Source organism: Hevea brasiliensis, chromosome 4, assembly GCF_030052815.1.
Source record: "Hevea brasiliensis isolate MT/VB/25A 57/8 chromosome 4, ASM3005281v1, whole genome shotgun sequence".
Taxonomy (NCBI): domain Eukaryota; kingdom Viridiplantae; phylum Streptophyta; class Magnoliopsida; order Malpighiales; family Euphorbiaceae; genus Hevea; species Hevea brasiliensis.
In genome coordinates, this window is record NC_079496.1 from 14924047 (window position 1) to 14950588 (window position 26542).

At 32.5% G+C, this 26542-nt stretch overlaps 4 protein-coding genes across 9 annotated transcripts; 2 read left to right on the forward strand and 2 right to left on the reverse strand.

Moving 5' to 3' along the window:
• Positions 1–2161: 2161 nt before the first annotated feature.
• On the reverse strand, positions 2162–6443 carry LOC110644477 (uncharacterized). Its single transcript, XM_021797260.2, has 4 exons — positions 5928–6443; positions 3374–3569; positions 2697–2790; positions 2162–2596 (listed from the first exon to the last, which is right to left on the reverse strand). Exons 1-4 carry the CDS (start codon positions 6281–6283, stop codon positions 2283–2285), a joined length of 960 nt encoding a protein of 319 aa, XP_021652952.2. The 5' UTR covers positions 6284–6443; the 3' UTR covers positions 2162–2282.
• A 411-nt stretch (positions 6444–6854) lies between these two features.
• LOC110644482 (thioredoxin-like protein YLS8) lies at positions 6855–9163 on the forward strand. Of its 5 annotated transcripts, XM_021797275.2 has the most exons (4): positions 7006–7109; positions 7251–7293; positions 8486–8594; positions 8779–9163. In XM_021797275.2, exon 4 carries the CDS (start codon positions 8779–8781, stop codon positions 9085–9087), a length of 309 nt encoding a protein of 102 aa, XP_021652967.1. In that variant the 5' UTR covers positions 7006–7109; positions 7251–7293; positions 8486–8594; the 3' UTR covers positions 9088–9163. The 5 variants fall into 5 exon arrangements, with proteins under 5 accessions (XP_021652960.2, XP_021652961.2, XP_058001384.1 ...); XM_021797269.2 differs by lacking the exon at positions 8486–8594 and having other exon boundaries at positions 6917–7109; XM_058145401.1 differs by lacking the exon at positions 7251–7293 and having other exon boundaries at positions 6960–7109.
• A 2499-nt stretch (positions 9164–11662) lies between these two features.
• LOC110644479 (uncharacterized) lies at positions 11663–12841 on the reverse strand. Of its 2 annotated transcripts, none has more exons than XM_021797263.2 (2): positions 12325–12838; positions 11663–11939 (listed from the first exon to the last, which is right to left on the reverse strand). In XM_021797263.2, exons 1-2 carry the CDS (start codon positions 12764–12766, stop codon positions 11884–11886), a joined length of 498 nt encoding a protein of 165 aa, XP_021652955.2. In that variant the 5' UTR covers positions 12767–12838; the 3' UTR covers positions 11663–11883. The 2 variants fall into 2 exon arrangements, with proteins under 2 accessions (XP_021652955.2, XP_021652957.2); XM_021797265.2 differs by lacking the exon at positions 11663–11939 and adding an exon at positions 11981–12203 and having other exon boundaries at positions 12325–12841.
• Positions 12842–21886: 9045 nt separating this feature from the next.
• Positions 21887–24928, forward strand: LOC110644474 (disease resistance RPP13-like protein 4). Its single transcript, XM_058145402.1, has one exon. It carries the CDS (start codon positions 22166–22168, stop codon positions 24704–24706), a length of 2541 nt encoding a protein of 846 aa, XP_058001385.1. The 5' UTR covers positions 21887–22165; the 3' UTR covers positions 24707–24928.
• The last annotated feature ends 1614 nt before the right edge of the window (positions 24929–26542 follow it).

Genomic DNA, 26542 nt, shown 5'->3' on the forward strand with positions numbered 1-26542 from the left:
ATTAATTTTAAAATATATTTGTTTCGTCCAAAAATTAAAAATCCAGAAACTCCAAAAGATTTTCATAATGTAATTTTCAAGATTATTAATAATGCATTGTCAATTATCTCAAATCTGATCTTCTTAATGTTATCCATGAGTCTCAATGCATTTTTGTTCCAGTAGATCAGGTCTGGATAACGCCCTTATTGAACTTGAGATGTTCCATTTTCTTAAATAAAAGCGTAATTCTAAGAGGTTATTTTGCAGTAAAATTATATGAGTAAAGGCTTTGGTAAGGTTGTATGGCCTTCTTTAGAGTCTATTATGCTCAAATTAGATTCTGATTGCTTGTGTATCTTATGTCTCCTATCTAATATTACTTAATGGCTCACCCACATCATTGTTCACTCCTACTAGGAGTATCCGTCAATGTGATCCCTTGTTACTTTTTTTTTTTTTTTTTTCATTTTATGCAGATAGCCTGTCTTTTTTAATTTGTAAGGCAGAGACTGCTGGTAGGTTCCGTGGCATAAAAATTGGTTGGTCCACACCATCTATCACTCATCTTTTTTTTTTTTTTATGTGATAATATTGTTTTTTTGCCGCTCAACTCAACAAATTAATTTGGATAAATCTAAGCGGACAACAAGCCAAAATGCGCTTCCTAGGTTAAAAGATGCTGTTTATTAAAGAATTGATGTTAAGGCGGTTGACAGTCCATTCAAATATTTGGGTTTGCCTTCTATTATGAGGAAATTAAAAAAAAAAAAAAAAATCAGTTATCCAAATGGTTAGAAATAGAGTATGGGGCAAATTATAGAGTTGGCACTCTCAGCTGTTTTCCCCAGCAGGCAAAGAAGTGTTCAAGTTGATAATGCAATCGATACCTATGTATACGATGAGTTGTTTCTTATTACCACTATGCTTCTGCAGGGAAATTGAACAGTTGACAGCATAGTTTTGGTGGGCTAGCTTCGTTAAAGAAAGAAAAATACACTGGCTGGCGTGGGATCATCTGTCGAACGCAAAGAATCAGGGTGGGTTAGGCTTTAGACTACTGAATCAGTTTAATGTTGCCATGTTACTCAAGAATGTATGAAGAGTGCATCTTCATCCCAATTCACTAGCCTCTGAAGTGTTGAACGGACGTTATTTTTCCAGGAGGCTCTATTTTGGATGCTACGTTGGGCTATAATCCAAGTTACTTGTGGAGAAGTATCATTTGCGCACGGGATGAATTAAATTCACGCATTAGATGGCTTGTGGGAAATGGTTGTCAAATTAAAATCTGGAAAGATCGTTGGTTGCCCAGACAAGCAGGAGGCAAGGTGTGATCCGATATACGAAACTTAGATGAGCATGCTACAGTTCAATTCTTGATGCTACCTGGTGAGAATAGCTGGAACAGCAATGTCATAGCAGTACTTTCCTGTCCTTTGAGGCAAATGAAATTTTGTCCATCCCGTCAAGTCTCAGAGACCCGCCGTATGCTCCTTACCTGGGGGGAACAAGCAATGGTTACGAAATAGGTACCACATGCTACGGCAAAGGGATCAAGCGCCCATCTCGATGACTCATTCCCCTTTTGATTGTTGGAGAAATATATGTCTCATTTCTAAGGGCATGGCTTTTTGGAATGAATATGAGTCTGCTTTAAACCCTCCTGTGCGGTCTGAGCATTCAACACGCCAAGTTCCGCGGTTTCCTCCGCCACAACCGTTCTTCAAGCTTTATGCTGCCGCTACCATATCTAACGAGGGACTTGTTGGGCTAGGAGTTATTATACATGATTCAGCAGGTCAGATTCTTTTGGCGGCAATGAAACAACTTCACCAATCATGCGATTCCAACACAGCAGAAGCTCATGCTCTGTTTTATGGCCTACAACTTGCAAAAGATGCATCTTTCTTCTTCTTGGAAGCGGAAAGCAACAGTCTAACCACCATTTGCGCTCTTCATGGCAAGGAAGTTCAAAGTCAGAACCCGTTTCATGCTTTATTCATTGATGACATACAAGCTGTGGTTCAGGATTTCAGGGCTGTCATTTAAGCATGCTCCTCGGACAGCAAATACGGTGGCACACTCAAATGGGATTACTCAAACAAATACCATAACTAATCGATACCCACTTTTAACTGTACGCAAGTCTATCTTCCGCTTTAATTAAGAAGACAAGCTATTATTGTAAAACTAGAAATTTTTCAGCATAAATATTATCATCCATTTACGGTATCCAAACAGAAAATTTAAATAGCATCTGTATACTCGACAAATTTACATTTCAGCTTCCTAAATGGAAGTCAACCTCTCTTCAACACCACCACCATGATAACCATCACTGTCAATGCCATGAAAGATGCTCCCAGGGTCTTATCAAAAAACAATGATCGAGAATTTCCCTCTGCTGCTGTAGAAACGTTATCTGAGGAAAAGCCAAAAATGTGCTGAACAAAAGAAGAGACATTGTTCACCATCTCAAACACAGTGTGTTTGATGTTCTCAAATATATCCTTGGGCCCGTTCTCAAACTTTCCAGCTTCACTTGCATCATCAGATAATTCAGCAAACTCCCTTGGAAAGCCCAAACCCTGTGACTCGTCATCTGTACCAGATTCTGTTGGATTCAGATAGATATTGGGTAAATCAGAGACAGCAAAACATGCAAAAACAATTAACCATATTGAGTTTGAAAGGGAACTTGGAGCTATTCTTACTGGTCTTCTGTGACTGGAGGAATTCCTGAAGAGCCTCATTGTTCATTACAGCATCCCAAACGCTTGGATCCGCAGCAATGGAAGCAACAATAGACTAGGTAAAAACAAAGATCAGTACTATCCCCATAAACGGATTTATCGCTTTAGGGTATTTAATGTAGAACATAAAATAATTCAAAAATTCAGCATCCCATAATATCATGTGCAGGTTTTACTTTTAAAGATGCCTCAAATCCCTCAAGAATATAAACCAGGAGGCTCAAACATCCTCTATGTGATCTGATTGGAACAAGAATCTATCTCCAATCCCATAAAAGATTGGATTTTTGTGAAATGAATTGAAAGCTACATGCTTTCCAGTAACAAAACTAATCAAACATCAACAACAAATGATGAAATGATGGGTAATTTCAACTGCCAATAACCCAATATCAAGGATGTTACAACCTGGGATAGGAGAGCAAAAATCAGAAAGTATAAAAAGTCAATATCACACCTATATATCAAAGTATCAGGTAAACTGGAAAAAATTCTCAACACAGAAAAACACATCAATGAGATTTGACTCTTTTCAAGCAAGACACAAACATTAGTAATTATAATAAACTCATGATAAATAAATATACATATTTTAACAGAAGAAAATCAGTAAAAAAAATATCCGCATAAGTCAGCACCTGTGCTTCAGGACTTTCATTAAGCAATGCAAATGCCTTTATCGCATTTTTTGGTGCAGAAGTTGCTCTCGGCTCACAAGTGATGCAGCTTTTGTTCTCCAAATAGTCTGAGTTTGCACGCAAAGTTAGGCCTGACAGCTGACCACCTCCAAATGAACCACCAGATCCCGTGCAAGGAGAAGATGATGTATACACTCTGTAAATATCATGTTCAGAACAGCACCAAAGTCAAGAAAAAACAAAATATAAATTCGCATAGCCAAAATAAAGATAAATTTTGAGAAAATTTTAGGCATATTATAATTTAATTCATTTTAATATGAGCTCATATAAGTGATTAAATTTTTTTACACATTAAAATAACTAATCAAGTCAATGTCGTTGCAATCCAATCACTTATATTTTGTTCTTTCATTTCGTATATTTTCATTGTGGGACATTAGCTCAAGTCATTTCCCAACATGCCTCCCTCAATTGCAACCATATGGTTGTCGTTTGATAATTAATTTGTATTTAACCTAATGTGGTCTCAATTATGCAATCTTATGAACAGTTGAAACCCACAACTCAATCGGGACTCTAGTACCATTAAAAAAAAAAAAAAAAAGAAGGTTGAGAACTCCTTTCCCCTTGAGCTAACATTTGGAAATAAGTTAGGCCCAGCCCATTTTCCAATTGATGTTAAGTTTCCCATAAGTGTTTTACACTCCAAGTGTTCAATCTTGAGCGTAAAGGGATGTGTTAATATTCCACATCAGTTTATGAAATGGGTATTGTACCCTCATAAAGTTTTGAGCACTAATCCCTCCTTGAGCTAACTTTTGAGGTTGAGTTAGACGCAACTTTTTTTTTAAAGAGATATCAAAGCAGGCCACAATTCACTACTCAAAAAAGTATGATGGACAATATCGCAATGAGCCATACTCAAGTGGATCCATGGGTTAGTAAAAAATAAAAAAAAAACTAGACCGAAACCTGTAGAGCCAAGCTACAAAAGAAGAGGCAAGACTCTATATGAGCCATCACATGTAATACAAGTGACAATTGCATCTAGAAACTTATATATAGTCAGTTGCACTTGAGGGAGAGTGTTCGAGTCCCATTATAGTTAGTTAGAAAGAATTAAAAGAGAATATAAGTAAGGGAAAGCCAAACCCAATTGACTTAACCCATTTTGGTAGAGTCAATCCCAAGTTTAACAATCCAATAATTTTTAGCACTCTCCAAGTCAAAAAATTTCACAATAAAAAACAATATAAAAATCAAAATAATAGAATGCACATAGTCAATGTTATCTACCAAATCTTCCATGTCCACAACACAGCTGAAGTACGGACACTTTTTAACAAAAGAACAGCACAACTTGAATTCATGCTCCCTACACAAACTGACCGAAGGAAATATTCAATGAATAGTTTTACTGTATAACTTTTTGGCAATAATCTGTAGATGGCACATTAATATGGTTGTAAATGAAATGGAAAAAAAATCCAGGTAGATGTATTCTCCAAATATGAAAGTAGTGTAACTCCAAGGGTCCTCTAGACAACGCAACTTCTACTCCAAATATGTATGGCTTAGGATGGCATAATCATTACAGCCAAGTACTACCACTTCTGTACAAATGAAAAGATGAGATGACAGATGCAGGCATAGGTATGAGTTTGGAAGCTTCTCAAATAGATGGTAAAAGACAATGGCTTTTGTTAACATGTGTCAGGAAATTTCAGGTGGCCACGGTGTTTGACAAAAAAAAAAAAACACTAAAATATCATAATGAAAACTAAGATGGAAGCTTTTTAACTCAGCTTGATGCAGAATATCTGAAAAGTGGCATGGTATTTCTACATTTACCATGTCGTGATGACACATTTTACGAAGTGATCAATCTATCAAATTCTGGTCCATTTGCATTCCGCACAAGCATGCATAAGTATGTAAACCATTTAAATGAAAGCAAAATGATGACAAAAACTGGACCACAGAACAAGTAATTATAACACATTTTATTCCAAACAATAATCAATTCCTTTGATACTGGGAGCCGGGAAGGAAAAAAATAGAGGGAGGAGTAGGAGGTGAAGGGAAACAAGAGGAGAGAGAGAGAGAGAGAGAGAGAGAGAGAGAGAACTTGATGGTTCACATATCTCAATACACTTTTTTCTGATGATGAAAACAACTATCAACCTATACCATATCATCCATCTACGCAATGACTTAACAAACAGGAACATTCACAGCTTTATTAGGAAGAAACAGCACATAAGAAAACTCACAATTATAGCATAAATTTGAAAAATGTTCTTGAGAGAAAATATGAATATACAAGGAATGTGTTCAAGACTTCACAAAAAGCATATGAACTTTCAATTGATTAAGAATGAAAATGTAAGGTTCCATTATATCCAAACAAAATCACCACAAACAAAACTTAACGCCATGGTTAAATTCAAGCAATTCGCGAATATAAATATCAGAGCTTCAAGAAGAAGGGGAAAAAAAAAAGAGAAGAGGGGGCATTTGAATAAAAAGTTCAAGTATTTGAAGTGTATACTTCTCCAGAGCATCCTTCAATTCACTAGTGGCCGATTTCGCCTCCTGCAGGCTCGGTGCCGGCCCGAACACGACTCTTGGCACCGGGTCGCTAGATTCGAGCAACTGCTCCTCCTCACCGCCAGCAAATTCCCAATCGTGCAGCTCCCAAGCCGAACGCTGAACTCCAGCGATTTCCATGCCATCTGAAGTCCCAGTCTGCGACGAAGAGAGGATCGCCGACACCGGACGTGAGGCGTTACGCACCGACTGTTCAGCGACACTGGACGGGACAGCAGAAACACCTCGGAGGCCACTATTGACGACGCCGATACCCGCGACCTTAGAGGCGGCTCTAATGACAGCTCCTCCTCCCATAGCGACGGTTACGGTGGTCGATGGAGCAAAAAGTAATTAAAATTGATATTATTTTGGCGAAGCAGTTTTATTATTGATTGAATTTGAATGGACCGCAAACTTGGCAAACACAGAGAAATGGAGAATTTATAGGCTGATAAGAATGCCTTTTCTTTTAATTATTTTGAGGTCCATTGATTTCGATTCTTATATTTTGATAATAGCTATATTAATTAATTTTCAATTTTATTTATTAAATAATTATTTTATTTAAATTTTAATTTATTTTTAAATTAGTCTCGTAAAATAGAAAATCTTATATTTTCAACTGTACTCTCAAGTCTTATAACCCATACAACCTTCATAATTAAAAAAAAGGTAAAATAGTTTGTCGGCGAGAATATCTCACCTTAAATTTAAATTCAATTAATATTTTAAATATTTAAATTTATTTTAAAATTTATTTTTAATTATTTAAATTAAATATAAAAGAAAACTATTGAAATTTATCTTAAATTATTCTTTGTGCAGATGCAAATTTACTGTTCTACCCAAACTTTTTATTTTGTTTTCAATTTGGAAGCACACGTGGCATCGCATAATTGTCTGAACTAAAGCGGGAGGGTCAGGCTTCTTCTAGAGCCTTCGCCGCGTCTTCTTCTAAATTCCAATCTATAATGCCGCTGAGAAACGCTAGGGAACGCGGAGGAGACGAGAAGAGATCACGATGTCGTACCTGTTGCCGCACTTGCACTCAGGGTGGGCCGTCGATCAGGCTATTCTTGCCGAAGAAGAGCGGGTTGTGATCATCCGATTTGGCCATGACTGGGACGATACATGCATGCAGGTATGCTTTTTTTCCCCTTCATTTCTTGAATAGGTTTTGGCTTCAATCTGCGAATTGAAAGAATTTATGTACGTAATTGTTGAGTGTGGCATTTTGGTTTCTAATCTCTTTCCGTTGGCTCTATGGCATGGTTTTTATTAGGAATCAAACTCGTAGGGCTGTAGTGCTGCGCCCGTTTCTGAAGGTATTTATGGATGAGGAACAGATTTTTAGGACCTCTATGCTTTTGATTTGTTATATTTTAAATGAATTTCGCATCTTTTTATCTTTATCGGGTTTGCAGAAACGTCAAAGGATGCTAATATTGGGGAAACAGAAAGGTATATGTGTGTTATAATCCATAAAGGGTACCCAATAATCGGAAAATATCTACTAGTGGCCTTTAAATCGAAATTAGCTTCGAGGTAAATTCGGTTGAATCGAGTTCAAAGTTCAAACCAGAAAATTAGATGTTGAGCCAAGATTATATCTTGGAAAAATTAACTGAACTATTGTAAAAATTGCCTGTAATATATCCTCTGATATTGCTTGGTAAACTAATGGTTTTGTGTGTGTTTTCATTCTGCATCTTGAGAACGATTACTTGTAAGTTCCATTACAGTCACTACAAAGGCCAAAATGTCAGCTTGTCTTTACTTTCCTTTTGAATTGCTTAATGGAGAGTTTATCTAGTGTTAGGACTACTTTTGCATCATATGCAGTTTCATAGGATTGAATCAGTGCCAGGCTGTGCTTATAATAATTATTTCCATCTTTAGAGCCAATTTAGCCTCATAATGGGGTTTGAACTCGAAATCTAAATGATGTTTGGAAATCAATATAATTTCATATTTGAACATTCATAGTTTAGCAAATGCCTGATCATTATCATAATTGCGTGCTTACTCTTAAATTTAGGCGCTTTAGGCGAATTTGAAGGAAAGTGAGGCGTGAAATTTATTCTATTGGAATTTTGTTTTCTTTCCCACGTTGGATTCTAGATCTTTTGTTTAGTTATTTATTTTTCTTAATTGTTAGCTCTTATGCATATAATTTGGGATTGTTTTGTATGTGCTGAAAATCTGATTTCCTAAAAACTCTTGCCTTCATTTTCTTCAAATAATTATTGTTTGTTTTTCTTGAACAATAGCTACCATTCTCTACCTTCTCATGCAATTTAATTTCTCTCACTTTTGTCATACTATACATGAGGCTAAAGCGGAGAATACACTGAAGTCCATGTCTACATTTAAATAACCCTTTAAACAAGATTCCTACAGAAGTTCTCTTAAGCAAATTAGCTTGTTGATTTCTCAGGTTTTGAGCTTTGCTAATGCTTTTGTAGTAATTTCCTCTTTCTGGTATTTGTGAGATTTAATTACCCTTTCAATTTTCAGAATGGTTTCAGGTGTTTTTGAGTGCAGTGTAAAAAAACTTTAAGGGTGGTGTACAGGTTCTGAATTATCTCTTGAGAAGCTCAAGAGTTTTGGTGGTACTGGAACTGAAGTTTAAGAGACTTGATTTTTAAAGATTATGCCTCCTTTTTTCTAGATATGATACTGAAGTATTCTTGTCTATGCTTCTTGTCATTTGATTAACTACAATTCTGTTAAGTTGTCTTCTTGATTAGAAATTTTGCAAATTGAATTTATGAAGTTTTACTCGCTAATTGTTTCAATTCTTACTTCAGATGGATGAAGTCCTAGCATCAGTTGCTGAGCGGATAAAGAACTTTGCTGTCATTTATCTAGTGGACATTACAGTGGTTCCTGATTTTAACACTATGTATGAGTTGTATGATCCATCCACGGTCATGTTCTTCTTCAGGAACAAGCACATTATGATTGATCTTGGAACTGGAAACAACAACAAGATTAATTGGGCTCTGAAGGATAAGCAAGAGTTCATTGACATAGTTGAAACTGTTTACCGTGGGGCAAGGAAGGGCCGTGGTTTAGTCATTGCTCCAAAAGATTACTCTACCAAGTATCGTTATTAATGGTTGTGGCGAGTCATTGATTTCCATTTTTGCGTCTGCACATGGATGCAATATTACAATGCATCTAATTTGCACATACTTCGAAGTTAAAATTATTTTCTTGGGTTTGCTCACAAACATAAACTGGCTATCTGAAAATTTCAAAAATTCCTTGGGCTAAGAAAACAGTGTGCTATTAGCACGAAAATTCGTACGTGAATTTGACATATGAAAGTGTGGACAGTAAAGAATTAATGGTAGTCATAAGCAGGTCAATGCAGATCTAATGTGTCCAATGGTTTAATTTTTTTTAAGCTTATGTATTATCAGTCTTAGAATTGTTTGGTCAAATTCATGCACAAGTGTTCATATTGAATGCACAGTTCCAAAGATAAAAAGGGAGAAACAAGACATAGAGATGCTTCTCAAGTGCTACTTTGGTGGGACTGGTATTTTCTTTTTAAGTGATCAGATCCCATCTCTAATTATATAAGACTTTCCAAGTGGCGATCCCAATTTTTTATTTTAATAATATTATTATTGCAACTATTATTGTAGAATTTGTAGTACTTTAATGATAAATTGACAATTGAAAAATGAAGCCAAATTCTAAAAGTTGAAAAAGTATAAAATGGATGTTTCAACCCTAATGTAAAGCCCAAATGGATGAAGACAATGACTGTTATTTTAATGAAATCAATCTTAAAGTGCTGCAACGGTGACGGTAGCGGAAAAAGACAAGAGCAGTGATAGAAGAGCAACGGCCACGACAAGGGAAGGGGACTGAATTCCGCACGCGATAGCAGGGGAGTCATGAGAGAGGTTGTTGGGTTTGCAATCTAAAGCCGGGGAAACTGGCCCAAAAGCGGACAGTAGCCATGCTTGCCAAGATCCCATCATTTTATCAAGGGATGATTCTTACCGCTTTTCGTGGCTAATAACAGGTATTTATTTTTTTTATGACACTTGAGTCTTTTTTAATATTGTTTAAATATTCATAGAAATTATAATAATTTTTTATTTTATTAATATTTATATTGATATAAAATAATTTTTAATTTTTTAATTTTTTACTAAACAAATTATTGTAAACTTGGAAAGGTCATGGACTTTTAAGTGGAGCCGATACCATTTTCCTCTTTTTGTCTTTTTTTTTTCTTCTTCTTTTTATTATTATTTAAACTTGAGATATTACAATTCTGGAGATCATTTCAAAATCATTGAATTAAAAATTATTATTATTAACACAATATTATAAAATGTAATTGAATTTTCAATCGAATTAATGAAATATACTATTTAAAATAGTTTATCGAGTTTTAATCGTAGAGATTTAAAATATTTAATTTAAATTTAATTATTTACAAATTAAATTTAAATATTTTTGAAAATAAAATAAAAATAAAAATAAAAATAACCCATTTACATGGGAGAGAAATAAAAAAAAAATGCCAAAATTATTATAATTCCATAGACTATTGCATAATAAAAGATTAAACCATTAAAGTGCTAAGGCAAAGAGGGAGAGGAAAGAAAACAAAGGGCAACCACATAAAGGAGAAGACTGTGTGGGCCCACCTAACAACACAACAACAACAACAAAGACTACTGACCCCACCAACCAGTACCACAGACGGCCCACAATTCCCGCGTTAAATAAAAGTAAATTTCACTGATCATCGAAGATTATATTAAACAATTCAATAATAATAATAAAATTAATAAAGCATCTAAAAAAGAGATTTTAAGCAATGGTTAAAAAAACACTATTTTTTTAATTTTTATAATTCTTTCACATATTATAAAAATTATTAATTAAATCATAAAATTAAATTAATTCTACTATACTATTAAAAAAATTACTATATTACTAACAGAAATATTCTATAAGTACCTTATATTAATATATATTTGATAAATTATATTTAATTAATTTTTTAATATTGATAGACAAAATAAAAATATAAGACTATGATAATTAAAAAATTAAAAAGACTATGATAATTAAAAAATTAAAAATAAGTATTTATGGGTAAAAATATTATTTTAATATACTAATATGACAAGCCCTGCATATTATTGAAATTGCATTCTTACCTAATATCTTACATATTATCACTGTTAGTGAGATAGTGAGACATAATTGGTAAGATTAAAAAGTTTATGATTTAATTAATAATTTTAATAATATGGATAAAATTGAAAATTTTGAAAAATAAAAAATTTTTTACTAATTAATTTTTAATGTTTTATTAATTAAAATAAAATTAGATTGGATTGAAAAAATCATTGGCCCCATTTTTTGATTAATAGGTATATTCAATTAATTGAATATAACTAAATAAAATAGAAATTGTTAACAGTGAAACACTATAAATAATAATCAAATCAAACAAAAAAAAATCTTAGAAAACTAAACTAGCATATATAGACAGAGTCAATTATTAATAAAAATTATTATTATTTTACATTATGATATATTTGAAGCAAGTTATTAATCCATTGATTTGCTTTGGTCTAACAAAAAAAAAAAAGACATAAGGTAATGAACAAAAGTTAGAATATTAGAAATTCTAATTTGATTATGACAGAAAGATTCCAGAATTTAACATTCTTTACAATTCCTAACAAACCCTTTTCTCATCTAATAAAACCTACAAATTAATTAATATAAATAATAATAATAATAATAATAACAACTATGATTAGAAAAACTAGGCCCCATAATTAGTTCATTTCCACCAACACATAACATTATATACTACATAACACTATACGAGAGATAAAAGAAAAGACAAAGCCCAAACAGGGAAGCATCTATCTCCATGCCTCAAGCCCTTTCTCTTTCCTCATCCCATTCATCTTCAACTCTCCTGCACAATCACATGATTACCCACAAATTATAAATTTTTCTTTTACATCAAATCATAACACAATACGAACATTCATTTTTAGTTTTTCTTGTTAGTTTAGGGATTAAGGAATTTTCTGAGGAAATAGACAAAAGAAAACAAAGCACTGAACAAGAAAGAGGAAGCAGACACTGTAATCAGTTTCTGAAACACTAAACTGCCATTGAAATTTTACTGGAATTTGTCAGGCTATTAAGAGCTAAAAATCTAAAGCTCTTTCATTTCCTGCACTTATAACAGAAATCTATGTGTGACCCACTAAGGCAAAGATCCTAAAATAATTAATTAATCAAGAAAAATATTAAGGTAATGTGATTTGAAATTAAAGCAAGAAAAACCCATGTACCTTGAGGCTTGCAGTCAGGTGGTACTTCAAAGAGAGATAAAGAAAGTTGTTTATGAGCAACGCCAATGTCGAACAATATAAGACCTGATCTTGGGTCATCAACAATGATATCTTTAACAGGCAACCAAAGGAAGAGTTCTTCTTGGGACAAACCAACAACTCCGGTGAGACTCCGGTAGGTAAGATTAGCTCTCACTACTCTATCAAATAAGACCCTGTTCTCAAACTTAGTCAAGCAAGGCCCATCAAGAAACACCTCCAGGTAACCATTTTCAGAGAGAGTGTAGGACTTCACTTCCTTTGGAAGGAGACCAGCAGGTAACCCTTTTGAGATAAGGAGGTCATGGATGGAAGAGGTGAGAGATAGTGGTGGAAAGAGAAATATGATGAAGAAACTTAGAGTGCTAAAAAAGAGTGTGATTTTGGTGTTGAAGAGAGGCATGGCTGACTTTGTTTAGAGAGAAAGAGAGAGAAAATATTTGGGGTTTAAGAGATGAGAAAAGTGGAAAGACCATTTAAAAAGAGAAGGTTGGGAACATATGGAATTACTAAATTGACATTGGTTGTTGGTGGCTGGGGCCAAAATAGATTTTTAATTTTAGGCCTTTATTGTTTTTGTTTGTAATCAACTAATCATAATATCATTTAGGTTTTGTTTAGTACTGCTGTTAGGATATTAAATATAAAATTTTTAAAATTGAAGCTAAATTTCTGTTAGGATATAAACAAAATTTTTGGTTATTAAATTAGTGATTTACTTTAGGATTAGCTTAGCTAGAAATGGCTAAATTAGATAAATAAATCCTTTAAAATAAATTAATCACTATCCTTTACCTTAAATCAAAAGAATATATACGTAATCAAAATTATAAAAAGTAAGATTTAAGATATGATAATTTTTAAAAAAGAAAAATAGAAAAAATAAACGTAAGTTTTTCCAAAAAATTGCTTTCCCATTATCACAAGCAAAGTTTCAATAATTTTTTTAAGAAATTGGGTCCCTGCCAAATTAATTCAAACATGCCTATGCCAATCAATCTCTATCTATAATTTAAATAAATAAAAATGAATTTTCATATTTATAATTTTGCAGAAAAAATCAGCTAAAGGCCATTTTAGTCAAACAAAAATATAGCATGAGTACGAGACTAACGTAACGGTTGCATATGCAGTAAAAAAGGCGAGGACTTTGATGTTCCCTCATTTACCAGTTCTGCTTATGCAACTGAATCAATGAGTAAAAAGATCATTTGACCCATGCCTCCATTTGGTATGATTCTGTGAATTTTTTTTTTTTTTGGATAAATTTCACCAAATATTGGATAACTTAAATGGTCAATATAATTATTAATTATTAATACATAAAATGCTCTTGCTAGCCCAGTGGTATTTTCAAGATTATTTCCAAAACTAAGGGGCAGCAAATAGAATTCTTTCTTCTTTCTCTCGTCGAAGACCAACAGCCCCATGAAATCCAAAAGGCTTAAAACGCCGTTAACTCAAGGTCGAGGTTACTATTCCAACCTTGAGCTAATTAGACCACCAAGAACCCAACAACAGAGATGAAAAATTAGAGCGAGAAAGGAGATAAATCCCAAGATGAGGAAGATGTTACAATGGCCTGATGGAGACCTTTTGCACCTCAGCACTTCTTCCCATGTGGTTCTCCGCAATGTATGACAGTAATTAACGACACATGTTAATGGCAAATAATATATATGATTTATTTGAGAGACGTGTTGGTGATTGCAGAATGTAATGAGGTTACTCCACTAGCACTTGAACGCCCACTGTGTAATTTGAGGCGCAAGTTCAGGTGGTTAATGAAAACGACAACGTGAACCTAGACGAACCCCATCGGCGCTTTGACGGAAATGTTTGGGAAGGGTAGGTCCTGATAGTGCCACAGAACTTCACAGTGGTGAAATGGACAAAAGGTTTAAGGTTTGGCTTAAAATTGAAGCCAGAAGAACTTGAAAAATTGAACCCAAAAGAACCTTCTCTTTGCATGCTTGAGAATATATTCAAAGGCACAAACTGCATCTCCTTTTTGTGATGGGGTTAATGGGGTCGGTGAGCATCCAGTGAAGAGGAGGAGGGCTAGAGCTCAATGGATTTGTTTCTGCGCATATGGGTCGATGGTGAGAGAGGTTCAATTCATATTGGTTTGTGACGATCTCTCATTAATGGTAACATAACTGTTTATTAAAATGTTAATCAATAGATGTAAATTTCACTAATAAAATTTGTCCTATCTTTATCATATATATATATATAATTAAAATTAAAAAAATTTTAAAATATAAAATTGAGAAATAATAATAAAATATTTATCTAATTTGTGTCATCTGGCATAGATTTGAATTACCTCTAACGGCAAGATAAAAAGATAATCTAAAATGTAAGGTATTAAAATTTCTCAAATTTATTAATTAAATGGATTAAAAATGAGAGTTTTGTAGATTTTAAATCTTCAAATTTTTTCTCACAAAAAATATTGCTTTTAAATAAATCTATTACTTTAAACTCATAATTTTATCTCAAAAAAAATTCTTAGAAAATAAAAAAAAATTGACAATTATTTTTGTGGGTGCCTGGCAGGGGGACCAAAGACAAAGGGTGGATTAATATTCTAAAATGGAGGCATGTAGATGAGTGAGTACTAGCCTTCCCCACCCTCCAAATTTTTTTTTTAAATAATATGGATATATTATAATTATAACACATTAACTGTAAAATAATAATAATAATAATAAATTTATGGAATTGACATATTTTTATGCTAAAAAAATATTTTATTAGTGAAAAAGATAATAATAATTAAATATTATAAAGTGTGAATATGTATTTAGAATATTTTAAAAATAAAGTATTTATATGCCTAATTTGTATGTGATTAATTAATAGTATTTTTTCATAATATATAATAGATTCTTAATTAATAAAATATAATCAATCTAATATTAAAAATCTTCTTGATTTAAAGTATGTGCATAGTGATTCTGGATAATAACTTTTAAAAGGTTTGACCAGTGATCTAGTTATATGAATATTATTAAATTTATATTGCTTAAATATTTTTCCTAAATTAGTTGTTTTCAAATTGGGTGTATTATGGACCTTATTTAAATTAGTTCTTAAATTTATATATTAAAAAGAATTAATAGGTTATAAATATAAGTTTTAAATATAATTTTAATAATATATATTAAAATTTTAATATTTAAGTATTTAAATACATAAAAATAAATTAATTTATTAATAAAAAAAATATATAATTATCGAAACGGATTTTATTAATTCCAGACGAGTCTCTTTGCCCCTACATTGCATAATATTAAAGACAGGGTGAAATAACAAAAAAATATATTGAGTGTGAGTAGGAATCAAGAACCATTAATATCCTAATTAAAATTTAGCTCCTTTTATATTTAATTATGTGTTCGCTCTTTATATTTAATTCATCTTTTAAATATAATTGATAATTAATAAATATCTAAATATATTATTAAATCTTGAAAAATATAATTGATAACTAATAAATAATTTATATAAGATTAATTAATTGTAATTTACATAACTTTATTTTTATAGCAGTTCTTTTTTTATTTAGATAATATTATTTTTTTAATAATTTATAAATATAAAAGACTATAAATATAATTATCTTTAACATAGTATATAATTAATTAAAAATTATATATATTATTTAATAATAAAATAAATAATATAATATATAAATTATGTATATAATTTATTAAACATTTATAATATATTAGTTTTCATCACCTATTAGTTAAAACAGTTAAATCATTCAAACCCTTTTACAGTAACCACAGCTACTATTCTAATATATATATATATATCCCAAAGGATCCCACCCCATGACCCACCGGAAATTACAGCGAATTATTACCAAAAAGGGCAGGAAAAAGTTCACTAATTTTCGTTTTTGCCACCCCAGGCATGGAAAAATAGTCACGAGGAGCAGTCACTCTGTGGACAAAGCCTGGCAAAGAGTAATGATTCGGTTACCGGAGAAGGACCTTCGTAGGTTGCTTTTTTTTATTATTTTTTTTTCCAGGACCTTCGTAGGTGACCTGGCCATGATTCGGCAGACATGGACCAAACACTGACCTGCTATTTACAAAATGTGTCCTTTTATGAAGAAAATTATAAAATATCTCAGTAATTTTATGTAGTTTAATTTGTATAAATAAGTTTATATAAAAAGTTTTTTTTTAACTTATTTATATAAAAAGTTAATAATATATATATGTCATATAAAATTATAATTATTAAATTTTAATTTATTTAAATTATCTATCTTAAATTACCAATTACCTTTGTTGTTTTGGAAAGACACACTCTATGGCACTGACAGTAGGTTCCCGGTCATACTTGCCCCCACGTGTGGCTTCTCACCCTTGCCCTGTGCGTTGGCTAACTATTAAATATATTAAAATATAAAAAAAATTTTCTTTCCGAAAAAAATTAATCTTCTTCACGATATGAGAGATGGACGTTCATTGAGTATACTTAATTATTTTTACTGTACATAACTTTTTTATGACCAATACACAAATTAAAAAAGTTATTTTCAATTATATTTTTTTAAATTATCTTATGCATGCTAATCTACCAAAACTTAAGCTAATTTTTAAGAATTAAAAATAAAATATATTTATTTTAGAGCATATATAGAAATATATTGTATTTTTAATATTTCATTTTTATTCTTATGATTAATATAGTCCTTTAAATTATTATAAAAATAAATGTTTATATCTTCACTTGTTAGTTATCTTGTAGTTTGAAATTTGTTTATTTATAATTTATTGAGTTTTTTATTGTCAAAATTTATAATTTATTGAGATTATTCTTTTATTTATTAGAATTTTAATTTTTCCAAATATTTTTTTATATGATAGGATAAGATAAATCTTTCATTATCAAATTATTTTAAACCCATCACTTAAAATCAGATAAGTTTTATCTTTTTTTTAATAATAATTTTTATCTATATTTACTCCATTTATTTATTTTTTTTTAAAATTTAAATATGAAGAGAGATGTTTTTCACATTCTCAACTTCTGTTTTCTTTTATTTTTTTTCCCTTCTTTAATTTCCTCTCAAATCTTGTGAACATATTTAAAAAAAGGTGATAATTAATTAGAATTAATCAAGTAAATTTAAATATTTTCGCTTCATATATCGTGTTTTGAGTTTAAATATCTCGGCTTAGTCCTTCAAGTAGATGGGGGTGTGAGGAGGATATTAGTTATAGAATTAAAGCCGGATGGTTGAAGTAGAGACGTGCCACGGAAATTTTATGTGATCACAAAATTTCCAAAAAATTGAAAGGAAAATTTTACCGTACAGCTATACGACCGGTCATATTATATGATAGTGAGTGTTGGGCACTAAATACCGGTCATGTTATATGGTAGTGAGTGTTGGGCACTAAATGAGTCTTATGTGTCAAAATAAGAGTTGCGGATATGAGAATGTTAAGGTGGATGAGTGGCCATACTAAATTAGATAAAGTCCGTAATGAGAGTATTAGAGAAAAGGTAGGAGTGGTACTAATTGAGGATAAGTTGAGAGAAGGGAGATTGAAGTGGTTTGGTCATATGAAGCGTAGACATACGGAGGCTCCAGTTAGACAAATAGAGCACATTAGGGTAAATGATAGAAAGAAAAGAAGGGGTGTGCATAAACTGACTTGGAGGAGTATAGTACAACATTACTTAGAAGCATTACACATTTATGAGAATTTAACCCAAAATCATTTAGAGTGGATAGCTAACCTAAAATTTTTGGGATAAAAGTTTAGTTGAGTTGTATGTCGTGTTTTGAGTTTGGTTTGCTCGATTTTATAAAGGTTGAGAGATTATCAATTATATTGACATTTCATATTTTTGTAGCTATTTTAAAAAATTACTTTTACAAAATTTGAGATGTTTTAAGTGTTTTTCTTATTATTATTTTTATTTACAATTGTTTTAAAATGAGAAATATTGCTAATGAGAATATTGTTTTATATAGTTTTTAAAGTGGAGTTAGACCTAATTTATTTTTTATTCACGATATCAAATCTACTCTATTTTAATGTTAGGTCACCTATAAATTTGTTTCCCTACAAACTTAACGTTCCAGATGTTAATACATGGGCATGAGAGGGGAGGGGGGGGTGTAAATTTAATTTAGATTACTCAATTTTAAGCGTACTTACAATAAGGTCACTAAATTATTATGTTTTTCTTAAAAGTAATTGAATTTCAATTGGATCAATAACAAAAAAAAAAAAAATCAAAGTTTAGTAACTTTATTGTAAATGTCCTTAAAGTTGATTGATTGTCAGTAAAATTTAATCCTTAAAAGGGTGAGTTGTATTATCGTACATTTATCTGAAATAAAATATTTAAGTTAAATATAAATCTGAATAAACCTTTTTTCCTTGAATTAAATTTTGGAATGAAGTTGATTTTAATCCTTTTTTTATAATTTTTAAGGTGAGTTATTATTTATCTTTCATGTTAAGTCATAATTATTAGCTGATCTATATTATTTAAAAATTGACTTAATTTACTTTTAAAACTTAAGATTATGATCTAGCCTGACTTACTTTGACTAAAGACATATTATTATTCTACGTAACATGGTGAAATTTGAGTCCCGATCTCCAATTCATTACTTAAGAAACAAAAATATATAAGGGTTATGGTAAGAAAATTTGGGAAACAAATGATCGAGGAGGGTAAACCAGGACGAAGCTACTCATTTCTGCAGGTAGAAACAAAAGAGGGACCATGTACTGGGAATTAGAAAAATAGTTGTAGCGTTCTGCTGTTTTATTTTGTACCAATCCAATGAGTTATATTTTGCAAGAGGATCCAAGAGGGATACTTTCACCACTGCGAGTGATCCAAGAAAGAATTTTCTTGCTACTACTAATGGCCACTCTTAACTCACCCACATATCATCTTCACACAAAATAACTATATATTTATCGTTTTTCTCAAGGTTGGTCTTCTCTCATGGAGTTATTTATTTAATTTATCCTTCTAATATTCTTTATAATTTCAAAATAATAAAACAATTAAATCTTAATCTCAAACTAATTAGAGTCTGTTATATAAATCTCTTTCGCTATTTAATTCTATTAGACACTAGGTTTGCATCAATATACCAAAATTTTAAAATAATAAAAAAAATAAATATGTTTATATAATATGTATATAATTTCAAAATACACATGTAACAAACTAGGGCTTGTGAATAGCATGCCAAGAATAAAGTAATTTCCTTTTTACTTTTTCCTAATCTTGGTTTGGTAGTGAAGAGAAAATTCTCCAGAAGTGTGGTATGTGTTAAGTTCTTACTTTTATAGGTTCAACCTCTATGGATGATGTTACACATAAGTATAGAAAACCATAATAGATAGAGACCTTCAAACCCACCATATCTAACAAAATTTTGCAGGCATATCCACTACCAGCTACTGTCAAGTATTGTTTGCGTTCTGTTATTTATTTATCCATTTGCTAAGCTGAAAAAGATAGATGCTAATTACTGTAATGGATGTAATGTCTTGGTAGAGCATTAGAGCAATTAGCCGAAGCTCATAAGAAGCAAGTGAATACGTGGTAGAAATGGGGAACTATTTCCAGCAAGATGACACAAGTTGACCTGGTGAAAGCTTTTAATGTTAAATGTGCGTGCTTAGTTTTCTAGCTTAAAGAAGGAAACTGTGCAGACAACCAACATAAAGCTTAGAGAACAGGTTTATGAAGTTGATCACATTGCATAATTCGGGTATTGGGATTTTAGTTCAGCAAATTCTCACATTAATAGATCATTAAAAATCGAAAAGGAAAGTTCAGAAGACGTCAATACATAAATAGCGAAGATGCAGATATTTGACAAGAAAACACCCGGTAATGAAGGTTGTAACATAGGACAGAGGACCTTACGTGTTTTTGACAAATTATTGTAGTTGGTTTGATGCAAGATACCAAAAGATGAAGATTTGAATTCTTCCCAGATACAGGAAATTGCAAGAAACTGGGATTGCAGGGATTGGCAGTTGGCAATGGCACTTCAATGCATAAAATGTACAAAATGTTTTAGCAATAAACAAGTAAACTGATCATTTGAAGAGGACAATATGAAACTGCTAATGGGGTGAAGAATAAGATAAAGAAATAAAAAAGAATCAGTAGAGCAATGCAATTTGATATTTGACCAATATATGTTCCAAGTTTTACTTTAAAACCATGCATCGACCATTCATTTACAATTATGAAGGTCTCTAAATTTTATTGGTAAGAACTTAGCCTTGTAAGCTCAACGTTGGTCAATGTTGATGGAATTCGAAAAAACAATGTTGCCTGAGATGGTTTCTTAATTAGACTGGATAAATATTCCACCACTTCAATATATATGAAGATTTTTATATAGGGCTACATTAAGCAGTGATATAAAAATACTTGTCTTGTGATAGTGGATATCTGAACAAAATAATTATATACAAACTAAGGGAAAATTATATGTGCAAAAAGATACGCGTCGTAAGCAGAACCAAGATTTTTTTTGGGGCACTTACCAGTAACAGTGGTTATAGATAATTTCAGAGAGACAATGATAAGTGATTTAGTGGTAGGACCCTAATGCATTTGGCCATTGACCTCTGGAAAAAGCAAGGCAAATGAGGATGAGAAAGCAAATGCACTTAGTTTTATAGGGTGGACTGCATCATTCGTCTTTGATTTCACTTGAGAAAAGGAAGAAAAAATAAGACATAAGTCCATCCACAAGACAATCGACAATGCCAAACCATTATAAGTCTTTAGCATAATCAATTACATTGGATGTCATTCATTCCATAAAGAAAAGAAAATAAAAGAAAAGAAAACAACAACAACGAAAAAGAGACACATGAACAGAACACTTCTTAGGTGTGTGAGACTATCAGGCACAACATTCTCACTCCCTCGCATATAATACCACACCTTTTTCAGCTGTCTCCACAGGTTTGATGTTCAGTTGTTCTCTGATCTTCTTCTTACTGAAAATTGAAGTTTGATGTTTGCATAGTATTTTTGTCAGGTTGGTCGTATCTTTGTTTTCATTCACAAAAAAACTGATCTTTTTTTTCCCCCATTTTTTAGGATTTTAGATGCATGCAGCTTGGAATCACAAACAAGAACAGAAAGCATATTTGAGTATGCCCCTTCGCCTCTTCAAAACTTCTTTTCCTACATGTCTATATCAATGGCAATGTCTTTTTTTCTTTGTAAGCAGCAGCTTAGCTGTTGTATAACTAGCATAATATCAGGATTCAGAAATATCTGTATGTTACGTAAAAGAAATTGTTGCAAGTCTAAAAAGGAAAACATGACTTGTTTCTTGGGTTTAATCAAATTCAGAGAAGAGAGAATTTCTTCTTGAGAACAAAATCCTACGAAGATTCATGTATTCTTCCTTTCCATTTCTTATTCTTTCTTAAACAAAATAAGGTCTGAAGCAATAAGCAAGGATAAATTTTAACTGAAACATGTTTTCTGCAAAGATTAGAAGGAAATTGGTATAATCAATATGATCAATGACTATAGAGGGAAGAAATTGATCATTTAGTATAGGACCAAAAAGGACACAACAATCTTTTAGGGGAGAAGGGACTTGAATCGAGCATGATATTTTAAGTAGAAACTCTAGCAAATGAGTAAAAAAAGATGCATCAAGGGTGAAAGAACTGTTCATCGAATATTAAATAACTTATTTTAAATTAGGTAAACAGCTTTTGGCTGCTTCATTTTACAGGTTATAAACTGAGTGATGGCGGAGGCTATGATTGAGGTCCTTGTAGAGCAATTAATTGAAGCCCTCAAGAAACATGGTGAATACATGCTTGAATTTCGAAGCCAGTTCAGTGATATGAAGGCACACCTTGACCTCATGAAATCCTTTCTCGTTGATGCTTACAAGCTCAAAAGAAAGGAGGAAACAGTGAAGACAACCTTAAGTATGCTCAGAGAACTGGTTTATGATGCAGAGGACATATTGACTGACTGCCTACTCAGAGCAGAATATCGGAAAGAAGGGTTTCACTTAAACAACTTCTCCCCACGTGAATTGATCTTCCAGTATCGAACAGGGAAAAAGTTGAAAAACATCAATGAAAGAATTGAAAAGATGCAGAAGATCTTGAAATCCTACTTCAAGACAATTGGACAACAGAGTGTCCATGATGACTGTGGTAGCATAGGGAAGAGGTGGACATCACCAGTTTATGATGAATCTACAATAGTTGGTTTAACAGAAGATACAAAAAAGATAATTGGCTGGATTCTTCCTGAAAACAGGATATTGCACCGAGTTGGGATTGTGGGGATGGGTGGTTTGGGCAAAACCACCATAACTCAGAAGATTTTTAACAACAGACAAGTTGTTGATCGCTTTGATAAGAGAATTTGGGTCTCACTATCTCAAAATTTCAATGAGGAAGAGATCATGAGGACCATGTTAAAACAATTGGGAGAAGATGTAAATGGACTGGATATGGCTCAAATGCTGCCAAAGATTAAGCAAGCACTTGAAAATAGGAATTATCTGATTGTATTCGATGATGTTTGGAGCGCTGAAGGTTGGTGGGACAGAATACGTGCTGGGCTACCAAAGAGGGAGGGCAAAAGTAGTGGCATAATAATCACAACAAGAATAGAAAATGTTGCAACTGAAATAGGGGTTGAGAAAGCACGAATTCATCAGCCCAGAATTCTGAATGAAGAAGAAAGTTGGGCTCTATTCTGCAAAATTGCATTTGCATCAGATGAGGAAGCACAACAGCATTCCGAGTTGGAGGAAGTGGGAAAAGATATAGTTAAAAAATGTGGAGGACTTCCACTAGCTATAAAGACCATAGGAGGCTTACTGAAATCAAAAACTCAATCTACAGAAGTTTGGAGAAGGATTTGTACCAATTTCCATGATGTAGTGGCCACAAGAGAAAGCGGAAGCTCAGTCATGGCTTCTTTACAACTTAGTTATGATGAGCTTCCTATTCGCCTGAAGCAATGTCTACTGTGCTTTTCCATGTATCCAGAGGACTCAGAGATATGGGCTGAGCAGTTAGCTCGTTGGTGGGTTGGAGAGGGTTTCGTTGAGGGAAAAGGCTCAAGAACTGCAATGGAATTGGCCTTCGACTATCTATCAGAGCTCATCAGCAGATGCCTAGTTGAAGTTGTGCAGCAAAGAGGTTATGATGGAAGAGTTTACAGTTGCAAGATGCATGATCTGGTGAGGGATTTGACCATAAAAATTGCCAGAGAGGAGGCATTTTGCAACTTTGATGAACAAGGCAGGCAAGGACTCTCAGCGCAATCCCGGCGTTTGAGCTTTACGTGTGAAATTGATGTGAAGGCACTGAACAGAAAATCAAAGCTCCGGACAATGCTGATAATGACAAGCTCCCCAATTCAACTCAACAGGAATACTGGATTGTTTACAATTAAGTCCCTCAGGGTGTTGGATTTCTCACAAAACAGAATGGAAAATATTAGCATGGATGACCTATTGAATTGGATCAGTTCCCTTGAACGCCTAGCATATCTGAATTTAAGGGGGGTTTCTGCCCTAAAAGAACTGCCATATTCGATTGGAAGGCTTCGCAACCTCCAGCTTTTGGTTTTGTCTGGATGCAATAATCTGCAAAAACTGCCCTCGTCCATTATTGCCTTGCAGAAGCTGACGGTCTTGGATATAGGGTATTGTCCCATTCAACAAATTCCCCAAGGAATAGTAAGGCTCTCAAATCTCCAAGAACTGTCTGGATTCAAGTTAGTAGGCAGTGCTAACAAGGATGCCTGTAGACTAAGGGAGCTCCAAAATTTGTTTCAGCTCAGAATACTAAGAATAAATATATGTGATGAAAGTGAGATTGAAGAAGAGGAACTGACAGTCCTATTACGTCTCAAACAACTTAAGGTTTTATCTATTAACGCTGAAGGATGTGAGAAAGAAGACATTTTTCAGAAGCTGGATAGACTATCTCCTCCTCCACATCTTGAAGAGTTGTACCTAAGGCACTACCATGGCACATTTCTGCCACAATGGATGAATCCTGAATCACTCTGTCATTTGCAATATCTTTGCATTGAAAATGGAGACCTAAATTCCCTGGGCCCCAGTTTTGAGGGTACAAATGGCACCACTTGGAAGGTTGAGGGCCTATGTCTGAAATTCCTAGCAAGGTTGCATGCAGAGTGGGAGATGGTGCAGCGGGTGATGCCACGAATAAGGTATGTGGAGGTTAGCCACTGTTACATGTTGAAGTCATTCCCTTGTAACATCGACAAACTAGGGGTATGGAGAAAATAAGAGAAGCAAATCATTGGGCCAGGCAGGAAATGAAGTTGGGAAGGAAGATAGCTTTGACATTAGAAAACCTCCAGAAGCTAGCATCCTTATGTTATCTATAGATGGTTTTCCCTTTCTCTGGAAATAATACATGGAGATAGTTGCATGTAAAATACACCGAACTGTTCGATGGGTTAGTTTTTTTACGGGTGGAAAACATCTTTTATTTTGCAGTTTCATGTATATCCATACCATGTTCAATCACTTGAAACAGCTTTGAAATAACACACTAAGAAGGCAGACATCAAGAATCAAAATCATTAATTCAGAGTGGAAGTATCTTTTAGTTAGCACTTAGCACTTTCAAGTATATGTATACCATACACAGTTGCTTGAAGCAGTTTTGAATTAATATACCAAGGAATCAAAGTTATTCAACAGAGTTTGTTTTGTACTTTTGTTTCATGTATGAAATTAATATAATCTAAGTAAAAGAGCCATACAAAATTACAGAACAGCCGCATCAGTCATTTATAACTAAAATTGATTTTTAGGACTTTTGATCCGGATAGAAAATAAAACACAACTAATATAATTTAAATAAGTAAAGGAGGGCGCTCAAGGATGAAAGCCTATGGTAACTGTTGAGGCAGTGGATGTAGAATAGGTTTTGAAGTATGATAAATTACTATTTTTAAGATATTAATTGCCCCACTGGATTGCTGTAAGGTTATGGCAATATACCTCCAGGATATAACAAAGCCTGAAATCTGCAGAAAGAACTATTTATACGAACCGAATTTGAAGAGACTAGAAGAAAATAAAGAAGAAGTAGAAATAATATATATCTGGATTGAAAAACTTATCCATATTTATAAAGAATGAAAAGTTATAGCACCTTTTCTAGATAGACACATCTATCTATCTCCAATAGATACAACTATTTGTGTAAAAATATATCTGTTTATTAACAGACACCTATACAAATAGTTGTGACTGTTTATATAGAATAGACATGTCTGTTTATTAACAGACACCTATACAAACAGTTATGACTTTTTGTATAAAATAGACATATCTGTTTATTAATAGACATATCTACTTGTTAATAAACACATCTGTTCGTAATTTATTTACGAAAATTATAATAAGATAATTATTTTATTTCACACATATACGTGCTAAGTGCCATAATAGAATAATATATATATATATATATATATATATATATATATATATATATATATATATATATATATATATATAATTTTATACACATTTCATTCTTGCCATTTCTTCACTTTCTTATATTTTAACAATTTATGAATTTTTTCTCTTTATACTATCTAACATACAAGCTATTTATAATAATCCCCCACTTAACTTGTATTGTTAGATCCCATTGTTTCATGCATAATGAAAAGTATCTTTCAATTTAAACTTTTCCTTAGTGTAGGTATTTCAAAATTCTAAAGAAATCATGGTGGCCTTAGCTTAAACCTAGATTCCTATTAAATAGAACCGAAAATACTACACAAAAGAATCAATTAGTTCGACTTAAAAAGTTTACCAAAACTTTAGCACGAATATGGCCTTGTGCTATCTCCTGTTTTCATGAACATTTACAAAAGTTATTCTCACTTTTGTTGAAACGGCACTACTTACTATATTCATATAGGTGAAGTTTCTTTTGTATTAATATTAAACTTTATTAAGAGTATAAATACTCATCCTTATTCCATTAACTTAGTACACTAAGTACTTAATTACAATATTTACTAATAACTTGTTGTTACCCTTTAAACTTTATTTAGGAATAATATTATAAAGTGGGGTTCCCATCAGTAGTAAATTTAA